The sequence below is a fragment of the Nymphalis io genome, chromosome 20 (assembly GCF_905147045.1).
Source record: "Nymphalis io chromosome 20, ilAglIoxx1.1, whole genome shotgun sequence".
Classification (NCBI taxonomy): Eukaryota; Metazoa; Arthropoda; class Insecta; order Lepidoptera; family Nymphalidae; genus Nymphalis; species Nymphalis io.
In genome coordinates, this window is record NC_065907.1 from 4,871,977 (window position 1) to 4,899,053 (window position 27,077).

The 27,077-nt window shown below is 32.1% G+C and overlaps 1 protein-coding gene across 1 annotated transcript in view; it reads right to left on the reverse strand.

Annotated features, from left to right (window-relative positions):
* Positions 1–25,079, reverse strand: part of LOC126776571 (transcription factor SPT20 homolog) — a 52,184-nt gene extending 27,105 nt beyond the window's left edge. The window contains exon 1 of the mRNA XM_050499197.1: positions 24,954–25,079. Coding sequence (XP_050355154.1) covers positions 24,954–24,978 — 25 coding nt within the window. The 5' untranslated portion in view covers positions 24,979–25,079. The remainder of the gene's footprint in view (positions 1–24,953) is intronic.
* Between the last annotated feature and the right edge of the window lie 1,998 nt (positions 25,080–27,077).

Genomic DNA, 27,077 nt, shown 5'->3' on the forward strand with positions numbered 1-27,077 from the left:
AAATGTTATAAAACCCAACCTCAATATATCATTTTATTTGAATTATACGTACTATACGTATATAGCAACACCGAGACTATTATTTTATGTGTCATGTCATGATCATGTATGTGTATCATGAATGTAACAACAGGCACAAGGGTCATAGCAACTTAGTTTCCAAAGTTGGTGGTGCATTGGCGATGTAGGGACCATCCCTATATATTTCTAACAGTTTCAGTCTATGAGCTGTGATGACCACTTACCATCAGGTTACCCATTTGCTAGTCTGCCTGCACAATTTTCATAAATAAAATCTAAACTATTATTAGTCATTGAATTCTTTGATTGAAAATAATGTATTTTATTTCATTTTTAAAAAGGTCCTCGTAGTGTTTTTGGAACAAGGGACATTTTCTTGACGAATAATGAGTTTCTACTTGAAATGTTAAGCGTACAATTTTCAGGGAAGCTTAAAAACTAAATGGGAGTTGTATGAAAGCCGTGGACTTCTCACCGAGACTTAATTAAACACATTTGAAAGAGTTCGCATTTTGAAAAGAAAAACATTTCATAGTGTGGTTTGAGGAAAGGGCGACTCGTATGTGAGCGACCATTAAAACAGGTTTTATTCATTCAAACTTTATAAGCAGTGTATTTTTTTATTTAATTTAAAAATAGAATATGCTTTGATACATGAAGTATTTCTTTTTAATTTGCCTTGTTAGTTTCTACTAACAATTGACATAGAATTATATTATATACTTAGTTTATTACTTTATCTCATTAGATAAAGTAATAAGCTAAGTATATAATATATGGGTTATCTCGGCTTGAGCCGAGATAACCCATTGAGAACACGTAGACTTATTGACGGAAGAGCGCTGATCTAAATTCGGACAAGCACACCTGAGTCTTCATTAGCTTCATTTATGTTTATAATTCGTAGCTTCATTAGAAGAAAAATGTCACGATTATAAATCTAGATGGATCTGGATAATATTTTTTTTTCATTAATTTGTAGCATTATTAGTACTATTATTTTCGAAAGAGTTCGGCAGCACTCGCGAATTCCGTCCATTATATTTCCGTCCATTCACGGATGTTGCACAGCCAAGACTTTTTTCTGCGCCCAACAGCTCTCCTTCCGGCAACTTTTCCCATCATAATCAGTTGCAAAAGTTCATATCTTTCATGCCTAAGCACGTGTCCGAGATATGCAACTTTTCTCTTCTTGACAGTCTCCAAAAGTTGCCGTTTTTGGTTGACGCGTCGCAGAACTTCCACGTTCGAGACCTTTTGAGTCCAACTAATGGCCAACATACGTCTATAAGCCCACATCTCGAAAGCTTCTATACGTTTTTTGAGGTCTTCTTTAATTGTCCACGCCTCGCATCCGTAAAGAAGTATAGGCCAGATGTAACAATGTAGGAGTCGTATGCGCACAGGGATCTTAAGTCTGCAATTGCAGAGTACTTTTTTCAACGTGCAGAAGGCACTTCGAGCTATTTCGATGCGAGTCTTTACCTCCTGTTCACAGCTCCAGGTGTCATTAAGCCATGTCCCCAGATATTTGTACTTGCGCACCCTCTCAATTTTTTGGCCTGCTACAATGATAACAATGTCATCGAAGCTATGTTTAGATAACACCATGATCTTCGTTTTTGATAGGTTCATCCTCAGACCAGCGTTTTCACTGCACTCATTAACACGGCTCATAATTAATTGCAGCTCTTCAGGAGATGATGCTATTAGGACTGTATCGTCAGCGTATCTGATGTTGTTAATATACCGGCCATTTATTTTGACTCCACATTCTTGGCCTTCAATTGCTTCTGCTATTATTTGTTCCGAGTACAAATTAAATAGCGTGGGTGATAATATACAGCCCAACTCGTACAGTAGCCTTCTGGTTCCAATACAGATTCTGGATAATACGTACATCTTTGTCATCTAAGCCGATATCATGTAATATTGCAATTAGACGGTCATGCAGTACTCTGTCAAAGGCTTTTTCGTAATCGATGAAAAAAGGAAAACGTCTTGTTGCATGTCTCTGCATTTTTGTACGAGAACCTGCATTGCGAAAAGAGCCTCTCTCGTGCCCACTCCTATTCGAAAACCAAACTGACTATCTGCGAGATGTTCGTCGCATTTAGCTCTTATTCGCTCGTGGATGATATTCAGAAATAGTTTCAATACTTGGCTCATAATCGGTCGAAACTCTTCGCATCTTCTTGCGTTGGTCTTCTTAGGAAGCGTAATAAAAGTTGAGATTAGTCAGTCTTTGGGTAAGTGGCCAGAGTCGTATACCAAGTTAAAGAATTTAATCAGGAAGTCAATATTTTCGTCTTCAATAAGTTTGAGTACCTCTATGTGAACGTTATCCGGTCCGGTTGATTTTCCCGTTTTAGCTTTTTTAAGAGCGTTTGTGACTTCATTTTTCAGGATGAAAAGATTTACTGGTGGTAGAGCTTTGTGCAAGCTCGTCTGGGTAGGTACCACCCACTCATCAGATATTCTACCGCAAAACAGCAGTACTTGTTATTGTTGTGTTCCGGTTTTAAGGGTGAGTGAGCCAGTGTAATTACAGGCACAAGGGACATAAAATCTTAATTCCCAAGGTTGGTGGCGCATTGGCTGTATAAGCGATGGTTGACATTTCTTACAATGCCAACGTTTAAGGGCGTTTGGTGACCACTTCCCATCAGGTGGCCCAAATGCTCGTCCGCCTTCCTATTCTATAAAAAAAAGGATAGGATATCCCTAATTTGGATCACAATTTACCGCTATGCTTCGAAAATCATCGGCAAACATTGATGAAATGTATTGTTCCCATAGGTGGTTTTTTTCCTGATATATCTAATATGGGAATATTATTTTTTTAAAATAAAGATACACGAATCAATTAATTTTTAAATAATTATCAACGGTCAAATAAATACTTTCACTTCTGTTCATCATTATTTTAATCATTTTCTTTCTTATGTAAGATTATTCCATTTTATAATTCTGTTTCGTTTTTATTATCAAATGATAAGAATATCCCTAATTACATGTGACCGCCGGGCATACACAAAGCCTTATTTTATACTTATTTGTGAAGATAATTTATTTTCTTTCCTTTTGACAGTTGCCTTAATATTTTCCGTATATATTTGCTGCATTTTGCTGTATAAGTAAACATTTGTCGACGGTAAACATTACCATGTGGCCTAATATAATCTTAAGTCTTTGTATCAAGTAACCTTACTAAAGTTTTCAAGCAAATCGCAATATCGTAAAAAAATGTTTGTTTTACACATATATTTATTAACACACTATATGTTTAATTACATAATAAATATATATTTATAAACCACGTTACTTGTGTTATCATGTTTGAATAAAAAAAAAATCCGGGCAAAAGCTCAAAAGCAATTCTCATTTTATGGATAAGTTTAGAGCTTAAGCCGTTTGATGGAAACCAAGCTGCATTTTTTATGGATACACACGTGGCAGAATATTATAAGACACATGCAGGTTACCTGACTATATTTGTCATCAGTTTCATCTTGGTTTCCACCAATCACTCATGAGATATTCATAGGTTTTGCGGTAAACAGCAGTACTTAGTATTGTTGTGTTCCGGTTTGAAGGGAGAGTGATCTTAGTTCCCAAAGTTTGTGGCACTGGCGACGAAAGTGATGATTCATACAATTAAATGTCTATGATCGTTGGAATAAAAATGAAATAAAACTTTTTAGCACGTTAAAAATACATTATGTGTTAACATATACAATTTCTTTAACCAAAAATAGCACGTGATAAAACATTTTTTACAAAAATTAGAATTACTAAATCCTACCTCTGCTTACTTAATTGACGAGAAGCGGGCCGCATGAAGCTCGTTCATGCATATAACGAAGTCTGTTATCATATTTTTGTGTGAACAGACATTTTTGTTAACCTTTTGAGATGAAAATAATTTTTTAGTTTGTGCTAATTATATAGCTTCTCTTGATATTTACATATGATACGTCAAATATGAGGAAATATAAAGTTAAAATCGAAATTTTTAACAATAATTTATATTATGCATTAAATTATAACAATATCTATACTTAAGTGTTTATTTCATTTACATTTATATTTATAAAATTGGTATGCAAACGGGCAAATGGGCCTGGTGGTGAGTGCATTACCCATAGACATCGGTTCTGTCATCACTACCAACCATGGGAACGAAGGTGTTATGTCCCTTAAGCCTGTAGTTACACTGGCTCATCCACTCTTCAAACGGGAACACAACATAACTTGATATTGTTATTTATCGGTAGAATATCCGATGAGTGGGTATCTACCCAAACGGGCTTGCACAAAGACTTAATAAATAAACATTTTAATGTCAGAAAGATTTGTTATCAGTTACATTTCTACAATTATGCTGTCTTGTCTAATCTAGAAAACAAATTAATTTGCAATTTGCAAAAAACGTCTTTTGTCTGTATGATAAAAATTAATTTAAATATTATCATTAATACTTAACTAGAAATAAAATAATACATATTTATTTATATAAAAAAGATACTATAAATATAATATTCTAATATTATAAATGCGAAAGTAACTCTATCTTGTTAAGCTTTCACGCCTAAACTAATGACCCGATTTTGATGAAATTTGCTATAAAATAAGCATGAACCCCAAGGAAGGATATATCTACTTTTTATACCGAACACCTGCCTACCCCAAAAACGCGTGGGAAATCGCGGCCGAAAACTAGTAGATTATAAATTCATTTACTCTAAATATCTTTGTAAGCAATAACTAGAGCCGGTTGGCGTGGTTGGTAGAACACTTGCTTTTCACGCCGAAGGTTGTGGGTTCGATTCCCACCCAGGACAGACATTTGTGTGCATGAAAATGTCTGTTTGTCCTGAGTCTGGGTGTAATTATCTATATAAGTATTTATTTACAAAAGAAAAGTAGTATATGTAGTATATCAGTTGTCTGGTTTCCATAGCACAAGCTTTGTACAAGCTTAATTTGGGATCAGATGGCCGTGTGTGAAAAATGTCCCAGGATATTATTATTATTATTATAATTGATAACTAAAACAAAGACTTGGAAAATTAGATTTTTTTTTAAACCAAGGCAAAAGAGTTATTTAAGCTGTTCAGACTTAGGATTTGAACATCAATTTATATAATCATGCTACAATCAAATGTAACCAACATTACACTTTAAGTATAAAATTACGCAAGTCATTTTACCTAATAGAAAAACTTTCTTCGTGGTAAAGATGATATTTTTCTGCAAAACTAGCTACCACAAATAAACGTGTTTAAAATAAAAACATACGATTCCATGATGACGTTTAAGATATACAACGTAATATAACTCTAATTACCCATGCATTAAAAACTAAAATTGTGTAAAGAAATTTAGACATGCACATGATTATTCGTTTTGTTATATTTAACTGTTGTTTGTTTTTACTATATCCATTATGTGTTGACTTATTATTAATCACAACATTTAGTTATGTTAATGTTAAACTAAATCTCTATGGGACTCTATGGGATTGTACGAATAAATAAATAAATTACGGATCGGACCAAAAAGCAGTTGATGCTGCGCCTGATCTCCTGTCGTGTCGGATAGCCATCCCGATTCTCACTAGACTATGAGAGTGAGAGAATAGAAAGTGCACTAGTATTTATGCACAAACTTATGTACTATATCTCTAGCGTAGGAGACATTCGTTGGCCAAAATTTGATCAGAAGATTAGCATTATTATTTATTTTCTTTGTTTCACATGATTATTATTAAATGCAACATAAAATACCTCGAAAGTGGAAAGCATTGTTTATATTTTTGACACAAGGTCAAAATAAGATTATTATGAGATATTACAGTGAAAGTGTCACAGCGGCTTTGTGAAATTTAATAGTATTTATATAACAAGCTGTTTATATGAATAAGTATTACACGTACATTTTGTGTTGTTTATTAAAAATATACGTTATAACTCGGTAACAAAGAGTTGAGTTATGTTTTTTATTATTTTGAATTTAACAGGTTAACACTCTTTTTAACCGACGACAATAAATAGGTTATGTTTTGAGCGTATTTTTTTGTATATTTGTAATCTTTATAACCTCGTATCGTAAAAAAGTATAGTCACGAAAAGCCTAGTGGAATAATCTCCTGAAACAAAAAGACGTGAAAAAGCCTTTTTACAGAAATAAGTTATTTTTCTGTCACTATGTTCACCTGACTACTGAATTGAAGGATACTAATATGTTGTACTATTTAGAAGAAAACCCCTTTATATTTATTATGACGTTAATTTGAAGACTGTCTCCAGAAAGAGCAATTTATCGAACAAAAGATTCTCACATCCAACAAATAATTTCTGTAACAAGATGTCACTAGCAGAAATTTAATACAGTAATACAATGACATCAAATTAAACTCAAAGAATTCCATGCAGTTAAAACTTTGTATGGCGTAATTATGTTCAAACAAGCATGTGAAATATTTAGTTTGTCGTTAGCGAGCCGCTGCCATTATAAATGCGGTGAACAGTGAAAGCATTATTATATTGCAGGTTCGAATTTATTAGCGGAAATTATGGGCTCCGGGAGTGGTAATAATAATTAGATAGATCGCTACATAGATAGTCAGATGTTCGAATACCTTGCCTTAGGTTATTTCTAACAACCCCGTTGTTCTTGCGACTAGCTCAAAAGGGTGTAAATTTGATTGTCCCGGATTCAAACCCCAGGTCATACGAATGATAGTTATTTAATTTTCCTGTCATTAAATTGTGAGTAGCATCCTTAAGTTAAAAAGTTGGTAACCGCTGTATTTTACCCCGAAAAGCACGTTGAACCTGCGTCTGATCTCCATCTGGTCTTATCTGATTGCTGTTCTATTAGACTTTGATTGTAAGGGAACAGTTACGATATCTGTGTATAACGTGTTTCACTCAACTTTCTTGTTTTTTCATTATTATGTATAAATTAATGATCCTAGATTATATGCCTCTGTGTGGCTGTGTACTTAGCACCTACGTATACCAATATCGGGCTTAAATCTTACCTTAACTTGTCCGAGGAAAAGAACATAATTTCCTGTTAAGGGTTATCAAATTTATCTTTAAAAAAAAACGAAATTTCCAAAAATAAAACGTTACAAAAAAACCTTAAGTCCATTTTAATCCGTAAATTTTAAAATGAAAACACAAAGCTAAAATAAACACAACACTAGTAAAATAAATACGTTCAAAACATTCACCGTATTCCATTAGGAAATTCTATACATTCAATTGTTCAATGTTCAAACAACAAATAGCCAGAATCTATTGAATTTCTAGAATGAATATGACCTAAATATACAAGTTTAAATCAAAGGATTTCATTCCATTCAGGAGCGGTATTGGCTTGTGAAGGTAAGCAAATGGATAACGGACGAAGAGTATTTGCATTTAATTGAATTTTCACCTTCCATTTATGCATGGGACATATATTCTATATATACATATTTATATTAGCTTAGTTAAGCTTGTTATGTGCTATTGTTAATGTTTGTCTTTGCAATAATAATATGATGGCAGTTAATACTAGATTTGAATTGTTTTTGTTTGTAAATTCTTGATATTGTTAGAAGATTTCGAGCTATGAATTATGATAACAGTATTGGAAAACGACACAATATTTCTTGTAGGTATAATTTGTTTTCGCAAATATATATAATATAAATAAATACAAATTTAGTTCAGTTTAATTAACATAATGCTCTGTAATAGTGTATCGTGATACTTTTATAAATAGATTAATTTTTAAATTTCGTTAACGATACAAGTAAAATAATATAAATTGTATTATATTATAATAATAATATAAATGGCGAAAAGTCTAGTAGTCACAACACGTTAAGTTAAGATTAAACCCAAACCTTCAAACCCGGTCAAGAACTACTGAGACTAATGTGCTTTATATATGTTATTAATACATTTCGTGCACGGCGGTGAAGGAATATATCATTAAATAAGAACCTACCAAATGTGTGTTAAATAAACCACATTGGGGAAGCGTGTTCGAATAAATTATAAGCTTATTTATCAAATAGGATACAAAACCTTAGTCCAGCTGTGGAACATTTACAAAATGCTCCTTTTTATACGTCAATGACATAATGAGAAAGATAAGACTGACATTGAAATGTATATGAATAGCATTGAAGCTAAAATAATTTAAATGAGTTAGTAAGTACATTATTCCTATTAAGGAGAAAACCAATTGATGCATACCCGAATTTGAAGTTGTGACCTTGGTTTATGAATCGTGTTTTCTTTTTAAAATAGTAAAACTTCACATTTCAGTATTTGCTTTTATTCATTGAAAAATAAATGAAAAGAATTATAAAAAAATGTACTAAAAAGTATGTGCATAAAGGCGAAATCTCACATTCTAGCCACTTGTTATACTCTCGTCCATGAATAAAGCGCTTTGTTTAGTTTTACGTTTAAATTTGTTAACACATTGCACAATGAGATATTCGTATATGTAAAAAAATATACCTTATAGTAAAGATGCAAGTAATACCGTTGTTGGCAAATGTACTCTTATGTTATGCTTAAAATATAGAATCTATTTGTCGTATGAATATTAAAAAAAAGAGAAATAAGGATGAGGAAAATACCAAGAATTATTTCACTAAAATATACTCTATGCTTAAATACATATAATAATTAAGAAATATCAAATTTGTTTACCCTATTTTTTCTCCCGTATAAGGCAACAATATCACCGAACGCTGGTTTGATGTCAATTTTATTTATACTTATAATGTATTAGTTTGTAAATAATTTGTTGTTCAAACTTAAAACTTTGAGTAGTTAATGTTTTTTGTCAACGTGATTGGATGAAAGTCTTTTTTATTATAACTGTCACTAACCAGAACAAGTATCCATATTACAAAAAATATTTACGTTTATATTTTTTTATTCGATTTTAAGGTAAGTACATACAATGAAAACTTGGTTTGATTTGTATCAAGAGAAATAACAATGACGATACACAAATCAAATAGCCTGCAATACTTTGATCAAGAAAGCAGAAACAAAAGAATCTTTGATCCCAATCCCATTCCTAAATGAATGATGAGCTATCATTAACTAAAGTAAATAAAAATACTGACCTGTTTTTTCACTTAGATTTAGTAAGCAAAGTGGGTGCGTCTAAGTGATTAAGCGCTATCGGCTACAAACAAATGGATTCGTTTTACTCTTAATAAATTAGACCAGTTTGCCAAGGCACTGTAAATATAGCTCCAATTTAATTTCAACTCAGTATCTAGAGATTTATTCAAGATTGTATGAAGGTTAGTTATGAAACAATATCCGCAGTATTATGATACATTTGTAACTAGTTAATAATTCCAAATTGGAACTTACATAGTTTGACAACTGTGGTGAGTCAAAGCTTCTAATCATAATGTTTTATATATATCATAATTGATAATAATGTGGTTTGCCTCTTCGACTACAGATCATGAGGTTTCGGTTTGAAAGGTTTGAAGTTCTAGGTCGGGCACATAAAAGCATTGGATTTTTCTCCAAGAAATGTTCAATACAGCCCGAAGTTTACTTGTACACTTGTGCACTATATAATTACCCTAAGCAGTTGAGTATTATCCGTTGATAAAGGCCGCCGTTACTGACATCGGCAATAGGGCGTCAAATTGCTCATTATATATTGCATCGGCTGCCATATTAGAGATGACAATTAATGTTAATTATCTTATTTATAACATTCTGTTCATATGCTAAGCATAAAAATAACAAGTATAAGTATATTCGGCAATAAATAAAAACATTGTAAGGATATGCATATATCAAATGAAAATGTACCCCATGTGTACCATGTGTACCTACCCGCATTGGGAATGCGTGATTAAATTAGCTCCAAAACCTGCTCAAGAGGAAAATATGCCTTAGCCCAGCAGTACGACATTGACAATTTATAACTTTACTTTATAAAATAAATATCCGATATTACCTAGTGAATATATTAAAATACACAACGATAATAAATAATGAAAACGTAATTACTTATTAAAACGTCTGTAACAAGACAATGAACTGGGTCGTACCGCAAATCCGCAAATTAATTCCCACAAATATAATTTAATGTTATACAATATTAAGAAACGCGAACGAGAGAATTTAAAAACAATACGGAGGTCACGGAACACTACCATCGGAACATTGTTGGAACATTCCCACACCAGTTAACCGAATTCTCAAGGTCACACGAACAATTGGTGAACCAATTCCATGAACCAATGAAGAATATTCAAATATTTCTGTGCTAATTTTGTTGCCTAAAAACCTTATTATTTATCATGTATGATAATTATAATGAAGTCTCAATTGCCTTTTATGAGATATACTACTAGTTACCTTTATGCTCCTTAAAGTTTTTTTGATAACATATGTAGGAGGACAGACAAATGGGCCATCTGATGGTGAGTGGTCACCACTACCATAGTAATTTATTACAAATAATATATTAATTTTATTTTTGTTTTTCATTCATTTATTTATGTGTGGAAACTTTATTGGTCAAAGTTTTATTTTTATGAGACAACAAAATATATAGTAATAGACATATGGAATCCGTAACTTATTTTTTTATTTTTTTTTTATATTTGCCGGGAGGGCAAATGACTACTCCACCTGATGGTAAGTTGTAGTAAAATATATAATACTTAACTCTATTAATGTTTATAAATATAATTTTAGTGCTAATATGTATAAATAAAATAACTTCTTTAATACAATTTCCGATGTAAAGCGAAACGTTAATTATATTACATGTAATTAATTTTTTATAATTCAAATGAAGCGTAAAATTAGCTTAATTACATTACCAAATTACGGAAGTAGAGATTGATTGATATAAGGAAGTAGAGGATTATATGAATACTAATCTTCTTAAATTGTTTCATAATTAATTTACGTGTGTACGTAATACCTAATATTACTTTTCACTTTAGAAAAACTTCGACACGTACAAGAGCCAAAAATAAACTGAAAAGTAATAAATAATAATAATAATAATGTCCTCCAGACCTATTTCGGCCATGGCAGCCAATTTCAAGAGAGATAGCCAACTACGCAGGAGATATTATAGTGCACAAGTGTGTGCGCAAACACAGGTGCACTCTCTATTCCCTAACTCTCATAATCCGATGGGACGGCAATCCGACATGACCGGAAAGAGTTCAGGCGCAGGACCAACGGCTTTACGTGCTTTCCGAGGCACGGGGTGTACACACTTCCAACTTCCAGACTCCGGGCTGCTGCTGAGAATTTTCTGACAAAAAAAAACCAATAACTTTTTTATTGGCCCGACCTGGGAATTGAACCCAGGACCTTCGGGTCTGCGGCCTTATATCAAGCCACTAGACCAACGAGGCAGTTAAACTGAAAAGTAGCATTGCAGCAGACAGAGTATTTACTCCTTTTTAGAAGAAGATTAGGGCTATATGTGGTACAATTGCATCCGAGACACATGATCCTTCGCAATTTTTATTCTACACAGCTTAGTGCGAGATAAATTATAACCAATGCGAAAACAAATAATTAAATACAATTCTAGCGGTCGTTGCAGATGGAAAAAGCATAGAAATGAGATCACGCGCCGAGAGGAGCAGGTAAGAGACGCGTGAGCGAAATCTGAAATTATCTTGGCTTTAGCCGTTCTCTTAATTACCCCGACCCCGCTTTCTTTATACCCTAACGAGATAAAGTATCATTGCCATAAAAAAATCCTTCAAATATAAATCCATTATACATTAAAGTATTAGTATAAATGACAAAACAAAAACTCTAATGAATAAGATATATTCATTTATATACAGAATATTATATATTCAATTAAATAGACTTTATATCTATTATATAATGAACACACAGCGGTGTAATATTGTAATCCCAAAGCCACAATATTGCTGTAGAGCTTTGTTAACTATACGCAATTCCAAAACAAGCAAAATTAATCAAATCTGAAGGATACTAGCCCGTGACCGCTCGATTGCCGCCCAAGTATTCCATCTGTAGTCTATTCCAATGGCAGAATAATTAGATATAACAAAAATATCTTAAATTTACACATTACATTTTAGATTTATTAATTGCTCTATTATATATTGTAAATGATTTTTGATCAATATATCATTATTTATTAACTACTTATATCCATTTTAGTTTTACCTCCAAAGCCATACCATACCATAGACTATATTTTAGATCTCGACCAATTATGTCATCTTAATTAAAGATCAAAGTTGTTTTTTTTATCTGTACTCCCCTGCCATTTGAACAGTCTGTACAAGCAATGAGTTTGAAAACATAAATATTGATCAGGAAGCTTACTATTAATATGTAAATTGCATCCCCATAAACCCGCAAACCACTAATAAATGAGAATTTAACTGGTTTTTTATGCGTTAAGGAATGGGGATAGGATTGCTATGTAAGCATTGGATAACATTGCGTAATAACAAAGTACAGACGGAAGACGATAATTTCTGGACGACTGTGCATGAGAGCTGGATTTTCACATGACACATCGCTCCATATGGCTTTATATCGTATAATATAGTATTAAATATTGCATGCCGCTGTCTTACACTAGTGGATGACAGTTAAAACAATATGCTATTTGAAATTCATACTCAATTTTATAAAGTATTTTAACTTTTAATCTGATATTAGATTTATATTAGGAATGAATGATAAACTAACTGGTCCACATATCACCGTATGCTGTTAATTAATAGAAACTTAAAATAATTGTTTTTAATATATTCAAAGATATAAAATTATAGGTACAATATTATCAGTAGTAATGGCTAGTATTATTTTGTAATAATTAAGTAAACTTTTTAATGGAAACGTATTAAGTTTTGTTTCCTATGTTTTATTTGTTGCATTTGATTTATATAACATAAAGCTGTTTTTATATTTATATATAACTGTTTCTCTTAAAAAGCCTGTAAAAAGATATATGACATCATAAGCTCGCTTATCGGATTGGCTTCTATATAAGAAAACCAGTTAAAAACTTATTCATTTTAAACATATTTTTGTTTGTTTATACTCATTTTATATATTATATCTTTCGGTCTTATAGTATATCTTTGGGTCATCTCCGTGGTATAGAGTTACCCTAAACGTAGAAGGTCCCGATCGTTACTAGTCGCACAGGATATTACTTTACTAACCTGTTTATGTATGTCTTATTCATTTACTTAATGAGGAAGCGAGTAAGATACATTAATTTCATAACATATTTACTTCAATAACCATATATATTAATATTTTTGTTAAACATATTTAGTCAATGCCTTGAATTTCAAATACTCTACCTTATAAATAAGTTTTTATATTAAAAATATAAACGTAAGATAAGTTTGTAATGTGGTTAGATACGGCATTACAATATTTTAATTTTAATGCCAATTCAAGCCGATCTATTTTAATATTACTAATAAATAAATGAATAAGCTCCAAACTTTCTCCTCAAAAGGGAGAGGAGGCCTTAGCCCAGCAGTGGGACATTAACAGGCTGTTACTGTTATTTTAATATCACAAATGTGAAAGTAACTCTGTCTGTCTGTTCGTCTGACTGCCTGTTACACTTTCACGTCTAAACAACTGAATCGTTATGGATGATATGAAGCAAGCAAGACCTCCGCTGACTTAAGCCCCCCCAACACGTGAGCTCAGCCTCTGACGAAAATTATATATACTATATTATATTTTGATGAATCTCTCTTTCTTTTAAAAGGGTGCAATCCACCATTAAATAAAAATAAATTGTAAGTCACCATTCTGAGCTCTCTTAATACATTAGTCTGTAAGATGCTATCTCTCAATATCTCAATTTGTAAGACTAATTTCGTGAATGCAACGGAAATGCGCAACAGGAAGTGGACGTGCGCTTTTCAATTTAATATCGTATACATTTTTAGCATCTTGCTTGAAATTATATAAAACTTGGTTTGATTGAACATAATAAACACGTTAAAATATATTTTATAAAAAAATCCTCGTGCCCGCAATCTGCATAGTAGATATTATTGTTCACAAGTGTGTGTGAGCATGCATAGTCACACTCTATTCCTTCAATTTCACCAATGAGATGACACCATAACTGTTTCGTTATGTTAGTAGAATAGGCAAATATTTCGATTCGTTGCGATTGGATTGCGATAAAGTGACAATTTTTTAGTAGAATTAGACCCCAACTGCAAGACCTAAGCTGCAACGGCTGTACGCATTTATATAATCTATAAAAAAAAAAAAACGTGCTTTTCGAGATACGGGAATTTATATTTGTCTACTTCATACCTCCTGACCCAAGATTTGAGGGTTTTGTGAGAAAAGTTTAGCTATATTTTTTTTACCCAAACTGAAATTTCAACCTAGGATTTCGATCGGTATATACAGCCTTTAAATTTACCTACGAACGATACGGTTAACATAATAATATATGAGGCACATAAAAACACTTTACAGAGAGATATGTCGTACCACACGGATTATATGTTTTTCGTAAATAAACCTTTTTATAATGTTGGGATTTTTTTATGGTAAGGTAGGCGGACGAGCATATGGGCCACCCTAATGGTAAGTGGTCACCAATGCCCATAGACATTGGCGTTATAAGAAATGTTAACCATCGCTTACATGCGCCACCAACCCTGGAAACTAAGATGTTATGTCTCTTGTACCTGTAATTACACTCGCTCACTCACCCTTCAAACCAGAACACAACAATACCAAGTACTGCTGTTTTGCGGTAGAATATCGGATGAATGGGTGGTACCTACCCAGACGAGCTTGCACAAAGCCCTACCACCAGGATTATTAAGTTAATAATTAATAATTTGTAGCTACGTGCGAGTTATATTTCAACAAGCTAAAAGTATTTTTGTACATTGTGTGAAGGCTGTGTGCTTAAATATGAAACATGTAGGCGTGTCTTTGAATACATTTTGACATCCTCTTAGAACTCAGGCGAGACTAAGGAAAATAATACTTTAAAATTTTACTTAAAAATGTGTGCGTTATTATAATTTTTAATAAGTATTTTATTCTTAACAAAACTGACTTATTTTCTTGGATGTAATCGAAAGAGTATATGACCTAAATCTTGTGATTATTATTATTATTTAATGTATTTTTTGTTTTTTACCGTTCTGTATTTATAACTTAATGTAGTCTCAGCTAGCATTAAAAAATATGGTTATATATTCTTTTGGAAAAAGTATAAAATTTGTAAAATGTTTTCTTTTGGGTTAGGGCAGTGTACTTTTCTTTTCCATTCATCTATGTCTGCAGTTACATACATATATAGTACTCATATTTTCTTTTTCAGCTTCATTTCATTTTCATTGAAGTAAGTTCTTATAAGCATTTTTATTTAAAGGTTAAATCGGGCTTGTCGAGAAATCCTTGCGATCTATTGCCTTTTTATTCACGCATCGGTTTCATTTACCATTACTTTATTAAAATGACCGGAACCGAAAATCTGACTCCAAGAACAGACTGGTAAAACCATCAAGTCTTGTCAGAGAAAATGAACAAAATACAGAATTTGTTTTATTTATTAAATTTATTCCCAACGAAATATGAATCACTTTGAAATCTGTCTTATCGAACAGATAAAATTCCTTATGAAATATTTCACATCTTTACAGCGTCTTGCAAAAATGTACGTCACGTCGTATCTCACGTAACACATTCCTGGATATTTCTCATAATTTTCTTACATTTTTCACATGTGACGGGAAAATAGCGTTTAAAGTTAACTATATCCTACCAACATTTTAAATATTATCCATTTTGTATGTTTACGTACATTTACATAATATAATTTTGGTATGGAATTTAATAAAATGATGGTGACGATTCCTAAATCAGAATATTTTTAGGCCATGCTAATTAAACTCAGTATAAAGAAATTGTGTTATATGACTATAGTTATATAAACATGATATTCCCTTAATTATATATGTGTAATATGCATAAATCTCCATAAAAAAAGGAGTTCCGAATCTCATCAACCACAATACATAGGTGGAAATACTGGGTAAACACTGGGTTTAGAATTTCCAACGACAAATGCAGGAAATCCTCATATTGTATTCCTTCACCGCAGACCTGAGCTAACAAAGATAATTAAACATGTATGCTGATATATATAAAGACAATTATTACATGTATGAGTTAAAACTATACCATTCTTGGTAGCAGATTTAAAAATATAAAATACTTCTGTATTATTGTCTGCCTCCTTGTCTAGTGGTTAGCTTATACGACCGCAGATTGAAAGGTCCTGAGTTTGACTCTCGTTATTGTGTTATTGGGTTTTTTGTGCCTCGTAAAGCACGTAAATTTTTTTTTTTTTTTTTATATCGCCGGGAGGGCAAATGACTCTACTCCACCTGATGGTAAGTGGTAGTAGAGTCCAAACGCGACGACGGTCAGTACAGACGGGAAAAACGTTCTGCACTAGCCGCCTTCGCCTTGCCGGCCCGCAAGATGCCTCTTCACGCCTCGTTTGAAGGAACCCGGGTTGTAAGAGGAGGGGAATACGTGAGCTGGTAAGGAATTCCATTTTTTGGAAGTGCGACAAAGAAAGGAGTTGCCAAATTTCTTTGTCCGCGATGGAATTGATGTCACAGTTAGGCGGTGACATCGAGAACCAGCTCGCGTGGACTTAAGAAGGAAGGGGGAAGCAGGAATTAGAGAGAATAATTCCTCAGAGCACTCGCCGTGATGCAGTCGATAGAAAGCGCTCAGTGCTGCTATCTCACGACGCAATTGTAAAGGTTCAAGGGTGTTTGAGACCTTTACGTCGCCAATAATGCGTACGGCACGTCGCTGCAACCGGTCCAAGGCCTCAAGTAGGTACTTAGCGGAGCCATCCCAAAGGTGCGAGCAATATTCCACGCAAGACCGTACCTGTGTTTTGTACAGCAGGCACAGTTGTTGTGGCGTGAAAAAGCGCCGCACCTTGTTCAGAACTCCGAGTTTCCGTGAAGCTGTTTTTATAACAGCCTCGATGTAATCCCTTGGACTAAGATCGCAGCGAACGTCAATCCCCAGCATGGCGATTTTGCTTTGCATCACCAGCGGAGTACCACAGAGGGAGGGAAGAGGGGAAATGTTGACTTTTTCGCCGTGAGAGCGCATACCTGTGTTTTCTTGGCATTAAACTCAACAAGATTATCAGAGCCCCATTTGGCGATGAGATCTAACGTCCTATCGAGTTCAATGACAAGATTCTCCCGCCTCTCCTCAGTTTCCGCCCGCCCAGCCACTGCGCGTCAACTTACAAAGTACTGAGGTGATAGCTATTGGCCGATAATTTGCCGGGTCAGACCGATCCCCTTTTTTGGGAACCGCTTGCACATTAGCTATTCTCCAAGCCTCCGGCACACTTCCCGAAGAGAGAGAAAGTTGGAACAGGCGCGTTAACACAGGAGACAGCTCCGCTGCGCACTTCTTCAGCACTATGGCTGGTATTCCATCGGGACCGTTAGCTTTCCGTACATCAAGTGATTGCAGCTCCGCACGCACATCACGTTGCCTGATTTTAATGTCAGGCATCGTATGGCCACATGCAGGTATTGTAGGTGGCAGTGCACTACAATCATCGATGACGGAATTGTCGGCAAAGAGTTTAGCCAGGAGATCAGCTTGCTCTTGCGGACTGTGAGCTAGCGATCCGTCCGGATTTCTGAGCGGTGGCAGCGAAGGTTGGCAGAAATTGTTTTGCACAGACTTGGTCAGACGCCAGAAGCTACGGGAGCCCCTAGGATGCGAAACAAGGTCATGACCAATCTGTACAATGCGCTGTGCATCCGCTCTCGTGTATGCCTTTCTACAGGACTTGGAATTTTTATTATAGTTTGCTTTCAGTGAGTCAATGTTAGATGCCCCGCTAATGCGGCCGTTGATCCACTTGCGATATGCCGCCTTATTTTATGATTCTGTGTTAATGAATGAAAAATTTTATGATTCACAATTAAAAAAATATGAAAATTATTTGTGCAGTTTTTGAAAAAACGCAAAAACACATGCAGAGATAATGGAGGATTTTTTGTGATAAATTATTAAATATTCGTTAATTATGACAAATATTATAGCATTAATAAATATCCTACGTCGGCATATAGTTGCTATTTAAGTCAGACACTTAAACAAAAGCTATTTGTAAGTATAATGTCCATCTAAAATTACAGGATTGAATATGCCATCAAGGGAAACAAATGCACCTTCGACAGAATCACCTGTAAAGCCACACCCTTGTGCTCAAGTATAGGCGAGGTCTACTCGCTTGCTATATATCCGTTTTAAATATATTAATATATTAATACGAGTATAATGCGGCGTGAGCGAGATAAATGGAAAGATAAATTACTGCTACGGACACTTTCATATTGCTTAGTGGAGCATTGTATTAATTATATTATTGAAAATTCAATTCCATCAAACCAAAACCATGTGTGCTTTTAGCCTCTGATAATATCTACTAAAAGAAAATCAGCATTTCTTTTTTCAAACGTATCCTTATAAAAATATAATATCTTTAAGCTCCTGACTCGCCACAAAAAGTCGATTAATCTTTTAACCCAATGTACTTGTATTATAATAAAACGAGTGAATGAACCGTAATTACGCAACCTATATTTATTGTCATATAAAATACGTGTAAAATGTTTGGTGTATATTGTTCATTGTGAAGTATAAATATTAAATATATGAAAATACTAATATTAAGTTTAGAAATAGATATTTTAAAAACGTTTAGTACATGCTTTATATCGAATTAGTAATTTTATTAACGTATATTATTATTTTATATTTTTAATATTTAGGTCACTAAAATAAAAATAGTCAAATAAATATTTTACTTTGAAAAAGTGTGAAAAAACAACATATTTCATCTTATTTCTTTTAACTTCGAATACGGAATTAATACCAATATATAGTAGTTCAAATAAAAAAAGAACATAAACGATATCATAAAATATTATGTTATATACAAAATGTAATCAACAATTTAAATAACGAAATCGTGTCTGTTCGTCTAAACATATTTTTTATGGATATTATCATTAAAATATACATATGTATTTAATATTGTAAGTATTGTATCTGTCTGTATATTCAAGGATCATTATTTATCTGACAATAAAAGATTTAATAAAAAGCTCATTTGTATAAACCGTGAAATTTGTTTGTATTAAAATCAAATCGATACACATGCATGAGCGGTTATTAAGCTGTAATCAATTATTTACAGTCGAAACTGTTGATATGATGGTTCTTTTAACAATTTCCTTGTACAAATAGCAAACAAAAATAAACAGCAAAATAGTTAAACAATATCATGAGTCATACATGTCTTACGGAACAGAGATTTTTTTTAAATATTAGTTATTACTTTTACCCACGTTTTAGAGGCGTACGTATAAAAAAGTAGCATATGTTCTTTCTTGGCGCTTTAAGCTTGCTTTATATCAAATTTATACCAAATCGGTTTAATGGTTTAGCCGCAAAAGCGTTCCTGACAGACAGTTACTTTCGCATTTATTATATTAATACTGGTGGGCTTTATAGAAGCTCGTCTGGGTAGGTACCACCCACTCATCAGGTATTCTATCGCAAAACAGCAATACTTGATATTGTTGTGTTCCGGTTTGAAGGGTGAGTGAGCCAGTGTAATTACAGGCACAAGGGACATAGCATCTTAGTTCCCAAGGTTGGTGGCGCTTTGGCGATGTAAGCGGTGTTTAACATTTCTTACAACGCCAATGTCTATGGGTGTTGGTAACCACTTACTACCAGGTGGCGCATACGCTCGTCCTTAATAAAAAAATAGTCATTTGTCGAACTGTGTTAGATTAAAAAGCTGTACTTAATTATTATCTTTATAAAAATGAAATGCAAAGACTATTTGAAAACATATAATGTATTGTTAAGGAAAAATAATGTGAAATACGCGGATTTTATCAAAGTTAAATTTTATAAAGTTACTAAATAAAGCGAACCGATATATTTTACTACCCTACATACGAATAAAATACACAAAATCCCTTTGAAAGTATCGTAAGACCTTCAATCCGAAGGTATTTGGATTCCGTAATACGTCGATGCTCTGTAGAATTGACAACTAATTCGTATCAGATTAGGATACACGTACAAGATGTGTTTGTTGGCTTTATATATTTTAGTAGTTGTTTATTTTACTGTTTGTTTTTATTCTATATTTATATATACCAATATAGTTATAATATATATATATATATATATATATATATATATATATATATATATATATATATATATATATATATATATATTAAATATCTCTAGCTAGTCAAAGGCCTCTTGAAAAGACCTATGGAGCTTATTCCACCACACTACTCCAATGCGGGATGGAAGATAAGATTGTAGCAGAGATTCACCCCACATATTATTTCCGTTGCTGCCGAGCACTATATAAATTATAAATACAGATAAATCATATGAAAATTCAGTGTCCATTTACCCGATTTCGAACCGGCAATCTTCGATTAATAATAACATGATCAAGCCACTAGATCAACTCGACTATTTTTATATAATATACATAATACATAAAATTCTTAGATATATTAACATAACCAAGAAGATGACTCGTTGATTTGCCCATGAGTGACAAACTTGAAATTAATTTATTAATGAATTTATGACAACGTTATCACTTGAATTAAATATTTTCTTGTCTAAGCTAGCAAAAAAACATTAAATTGTATTAGTACAATTACACACTTTTTACATGATGCAACAAAGTATTTCGTAATTCTCCTATTAATAATTAAATATCTCCATCACACAATTTAGAGATTAACATAATTTCGACATCTTCAAATATTATCCAGATGTTTCTTAGACACACATATACAAGCACTTGTATTTGTGTCTTTATAGCAGATCTATAAGATAGTCAATTGACTATCTCAGCCATACCTCATAACTTCATTACCTTCAAACTACATAGGCTCATATGTAAAAAAGACCAAAAATTAATCCCAATATCAATCTGTTTAGTAGAAAAAAGGTCGTAGTTATTAGGACTTGAACCTTAATGAAAAATTCACAAAGAAAAATTAATGAATACTTTATCGTAAGAGATGTCAATTAAGAATTTCCTTAACCCCAGTTATTAGATAATGCTACGTTCGTTAATGATTTCGCAAACAAAAAACAGGAATCTTGAATACGCATAGCACAATACAAGGCCTGACATGAGAGTGTGATCAGTATCTTTTAATTGTTACACTATTACTGCCGCTTGTGTATTGTTCTTAAAATTGTTAAGGAAACATAATGATTTACGATTGATAATCTTGCCAGCCAACTTCCGTATTATTTGTAACGTAATTTTTGAATATATTTGAGCCTGTAAGTTTCTTCTCTGTACAATCCACATTCCAATGGTTGCTTCACGTTTAATTATTGACAGCCTTGTGAACAGATTATTAAAAAGTCAGAGCCTATATGAAAAGATATTTTTAATTATGTCCCATCCATTGATACAGTTAAGGGAATAGAGAGTGTATCTGTGTTGAGGTATATACATACTCTGTGCTGTATTTATTTATTTACAAAAGTAACAATATTTATAATGTATAAAACACAAACAATGATAACATCAAAGTTAATTGCACTTCTAATTTTTATAGAACGTTTCGACGTACAAAAAATAGTTTGCTAAGGCAGAATAATTACAGTTTTCGAAGCTCAGTTTTAAAAATAAAATAAAAATTTAAATAATAAAAATTAAAAATAAACCTAAGGTTTTTTGGATAATATTTACTGTTTGCTTTCTTTGAAAGCTCATTTTACTACAAAATAAGATCAGTAACAAAGTTCAAATTATTTCAGCTTGTAACCTTAACCTTAAATCTATCAACTTTACGATACATCAAAATATCTTTGAAATATACATATGCGGAAATATCGAGGCGGCATTGAAAGCAAAATCAGGAAATTGCATATTTGTTCAAAGGAAATTGAAGGCGGAATGTTTTGGAGAAGATTAATGAAAGGGAATGCGACCCGATTCAGATGATATTTTGAATATATCTCGAATATTCGTTTGTGTTTACAAACTGAAAACAAACTTTTATTTTGGGCTAGATTTGAACCAGGCTTGTAATTATTATTAATTAATTAACTTAAATTTAATACGTCTAGTAAAGTAAAGGCATTAATAGCCTATACTACGGCAGGGTTTGTTGTCTATGGAATATTTTTCTTTGTGTAAACTGAACTTAGAACATTCGCAATATAGTTTTTTTTTTTCTTAATATTATTTTTATGGCTAATTGCAGGTTACCAAAACCAAAAGAACCATTTTTTTAATTTTAATAATCATTACCGGCATAATCAATAAAACGGGTAAAAATTTAGAAATTAATATAAAGTGAATTATAAAATATCGATATCGATAGATAAATAGCATTATCATACTTCTGCTTATATTATTAGGCCTATACTTTAGATGTTTAATAGAAATTTAATTTTTAATAAAGCATACAATCCTATAACCACCACTGAATTTTCATGTGCTTAATTTGTGTGTATAATTCATCTCGTGCTTGACGGTAAAGGAAAACATCGTGAGGAAACCTGCATGTGTCTAATTTCATTGAAATTCTGCCACATGTGTATTCTACCAACCCGCATTGGAGCAGCGTGGAGGAATAAGCTCCAAACCTTCTCCTCAAAAGGGAGAGGAGGCCTTAGACCAGCAGTGGGACATTAACAGGCTATAACTGTTACTACAGTGTACTTTCTTTATTTTAACAAAATTCATTGTTTTTTATCTATTATTATCCATATATATATATCTCTTTTCAACTAAAGTTTTTATTTAAAATAACATGACAATACTTCTACAGTATGCGTTTAAACTGAGAGTCTTAGTGATGTCGAATAAGAAATCACTCGGTCAGCCATTGTTCGTGCGTAGTCGATAAAAACTATGCGTTGTATTGTTCCGATGTTTCCTATTTATAGTGTTTCTATTTTCATATTCTTGCTTAAGGTTTGTACTTTACATACTTATATTTTGCTGATATATAAGACTGGCTATTTATTATTAAATGTTATTAATTATTTTTTGAAAGAGGAAGTAGTCTGAATATTACATATTAAAATATCTCCTACGATTAGATTGCTTTTAGACACTTTATCTGAGACCACAGCTATGAATACTGTATTATAACGCTCAGAAAACATGAACCATCCGAAAAAAAGTCAAACGGCCAATCGTTGACGTAGTATGTGTAAAGCTATTCGTAAAAAACAAACTTCACACGATACTCGAACCAATCTTAAAAATATGTTTAAAATCGTTTACGGTAGAAACGAATATACGAGACAAATTAGTATTTTGATGTGTGTAAATTTAAAATATTGTATAAAAACAATGTTTTAATTTAGTTGCAATCAATGTCGCTTTCTGACTTTACTCGATCGAGGTCTTTATCGAGTTTCGAATATTTTCTTAGACTAGCTCTTCAAGCGTCGCTGCAGATATGTCAGACGTCAAAGTGCAAAGTCGATATTTAAAAATATCCACCGGTAAAAATATAAATCACATATTTATTAGTAAAATAATTATTATATTATCCTTTTTTTGTAAGAAGTTAGTCAAGCAGATGGGTCACGTGATCTCTTGTGATGCCTTTTAAACTTTGACATTTATAATATTATTATATGTTCACAATTGGCAGCAATATAATTTGAAAATACTTGTACTTAGACGAAATTTATATGAAACATCTTTATTTTAATATTTCATTCGAGAACATGTTATTTAAAAATCGAACACTTTTATAATTTGATTCACACACAGATAAATACAAAACTAAAATAATATATTTCTCCATTCTAAGTATAAAGACGTATAAAAAATAATAAGATTTAAGTACTCCTAAACAAAATACTTGTGAAGATCTTTTTACGACGGCTTCTTCCCAATTGTCGTAAAACGTACAATAAAACTTCTACTAGTTAATGTGTTAATAGGAAAAAAAACATGAATAATATAATATCTAAATTGTCCATAAAGTTACTAATAAATATAAAAAAATCAAATTACTTTATTAATTTAAATGAAATATAATAAAAATGTATAAAGACTACGATTCAAGATTACATGAAATCTATTCAAGAATACATAAAATAAATGTTACTGAAATTCTTTTTTTTTTTTTTTTGACGTTTAGGAATTTGATCAAATTTTATTCTTATTGTACGTCTGACATCGCAATATCTTGAATGAAATAAGTTTTATTAATCTCATATAAAGAATACCAAATTAAAATAAGATTTTTTATGTTGTTTAAGTTTTAGTTAAATCACTTAGATCTGTTTCAAATGTAAGATAGGTATATTCAAATTAATTGGAGCGTAATAAGAGTTCTTATTATTATTGATAAGAAATAAAAAGTTATGAATTCCTTCAGTGGATCATAACACTTTCCCGCGCATTTTCCATTGACTGACTACGCATTCAAGTGTAATGAGTCAAGTTCTTCTTAACTAATTGAATAACAAATATGACTTTTATTGACGTTATTGTGCAATATTATTATTTCAAATTATAATATAAAATATATTTAATTTAAATTTGTTGTTATTTTTTTCAATGAGTATATTTTTTTTGAATGTGTATTTATGTTATTAGACAAATTGTGAGATATTGTATTTTTTTATTATATATATATATTTATATTATATAGTATTTTTTTTTATTTCAACTGAAATTCTATGGTAGTTTATAATAAAGCCAATAAAAAAATGTTAATAAAAATATTTTGAAAATAATATATGTAATACACTTACCTAGGAGTAAGAAAATAGTCTTCATTTTTCTTATTTAAAATAGAAACACTAGCACAAAATACTATGAAGATTTGAAATTAGGAGTTCGTTATTTGCGGCGGCGTTCGTCGCGCGTGACCGCCAATCCGCGTATGTTACAGCCTCGCGTTTGCCGGCGCGGGCGCATTCACTTTCTACGTGGTGGGGTTGTCCTAGGAGACGACCGGGAAGCTAAGGGTTTGTTGACACTGGACGTGCGACCATACATAATCGGTTGATTTAATAATTAACTGAGAGACACGATTGTATTATCATGATCAAATACGTTCTAAAAAATAACTGGATATTACCTCGAAATGATTTTCATAACTAACGGTATTGATACGGATGTTATAAAATGGTTTGATATATATAACGGAAATCGTATTTTTTAAATATTTAAAAGACATGATGAAAGCACCCTTAGTATACAAGAGGCGTTTTGCTCCTTGCGGTTATGACACGTGATTTATAAAACAAGCCGGCCACTTAAATGATATTTTACACCAATGTATATAAATTATTCTAAATCGAAATCGTAATCGTAATCGTGGATTTAAAAAAAAGGTTTTATAATCGAAAAATGGTTAATGTCTACGGAGCTGCCATAGACACAAATTGATATGACAAAATTACAAAGTAGTCTTCAGAAACCAACAGAAAAATAACTTTTATGTATTCGTATTTCAATTTTCAAAATAAAGTTTTAGATACGATCTAACCGCAGTTCAATTTGCTTATGACAGATCTATACCTGTCATAAGTGTATACCTGTTATTGACTTGGTTCTTTTTTTTTTCATCTATCAGATACAAATATTTTTATCCTATAGCTATCAGCTGTATGAATATTGTTTTGTTTACAAATTCATATGTACTGTTAAATTAATTTGGAGACGTTTTTGCGTTTTTAGTAGTACACCGTCAGCAGATAAGTAAATTAACAAATACTTTTATATTATTTTATTATTATGGGTACTTTTTTTTTAACGGGTTTTTTATCCTTGCGGCATGTCAAACCCATCGTACCTTAAGCAATCTTACATATCAAATTTTATCTTATAGGATTTATAATTACGTTACATACTGACAGACAGACATCATACTGCATATTGCTTTGGCCACTGTAGACGTAGGATCTGATAAAGCACTTTGCATAACTCCGACATTTAACCGACACATCTGAATATCTATTTATCAATGCTTCCCTAGGGTCTCTAAATTTATTACATTCTACTAAAACATGATATCTTACCACAAACATTACAATTACGGGAATCAGCCTTTTTTATGAGAAAAAGGAAATTGTTACAAGGGTAATGACCGGAGCGAAGTCTACACAACATTTTAGTATGCGACCTACTCATTTTAACATTTTCGAACTATGGAATTTTAGGAGGCTGATTTACAATCGTTTTATACCTAGTTATATTATATATTATTATGGGTACTTGATATTACACATATTAAACATAATTTTTAATCATGAATTTCTTCAACTCCAGACATTTCGTAGTCATCCTCATCCTTACATCTCAATCATGTATCTTAATGATCACTCATTCTGATATTGTAACTAGGCCTCTTTTCTATTCTCAAATTATTTTCTCTTCCATAGAATAAATATGTAAATAAACATTTCTTCACTTTACTACAGTTGTGACATTACTTTTTTCCTCAGCTTATCTCATTACAGCATTCATATTCATTGTTATTTTTTTTATACGTATAATTTCACTTCTCCTTATATATATTTTATTAGTAGGAAAAAATAATAGACAAAACTACACTTTTAACGCTACTTGTACGAGAATTCGAGGCATACGATAGTTAAACAAACTACTACAAATACAAAAATGTCTCCAAGCTGATTTATCTGTAGTATATATACATTTGTTATGATCTTCCTTCGTTCTACATTCTATTTTTGAAATTAACGATTACTTTAAATAATTACTAAATTGCTTTTCAAATTGACTCTGTTTTAACATGTCCTGAGTCTAGACAGATCAACACAAAGTTTATTAAGCTTACTCAAAGTTTATAAGCTCTACGTCGTATCACACGCGTACAAAGACACTATTACACTCACACACTTACATTCATA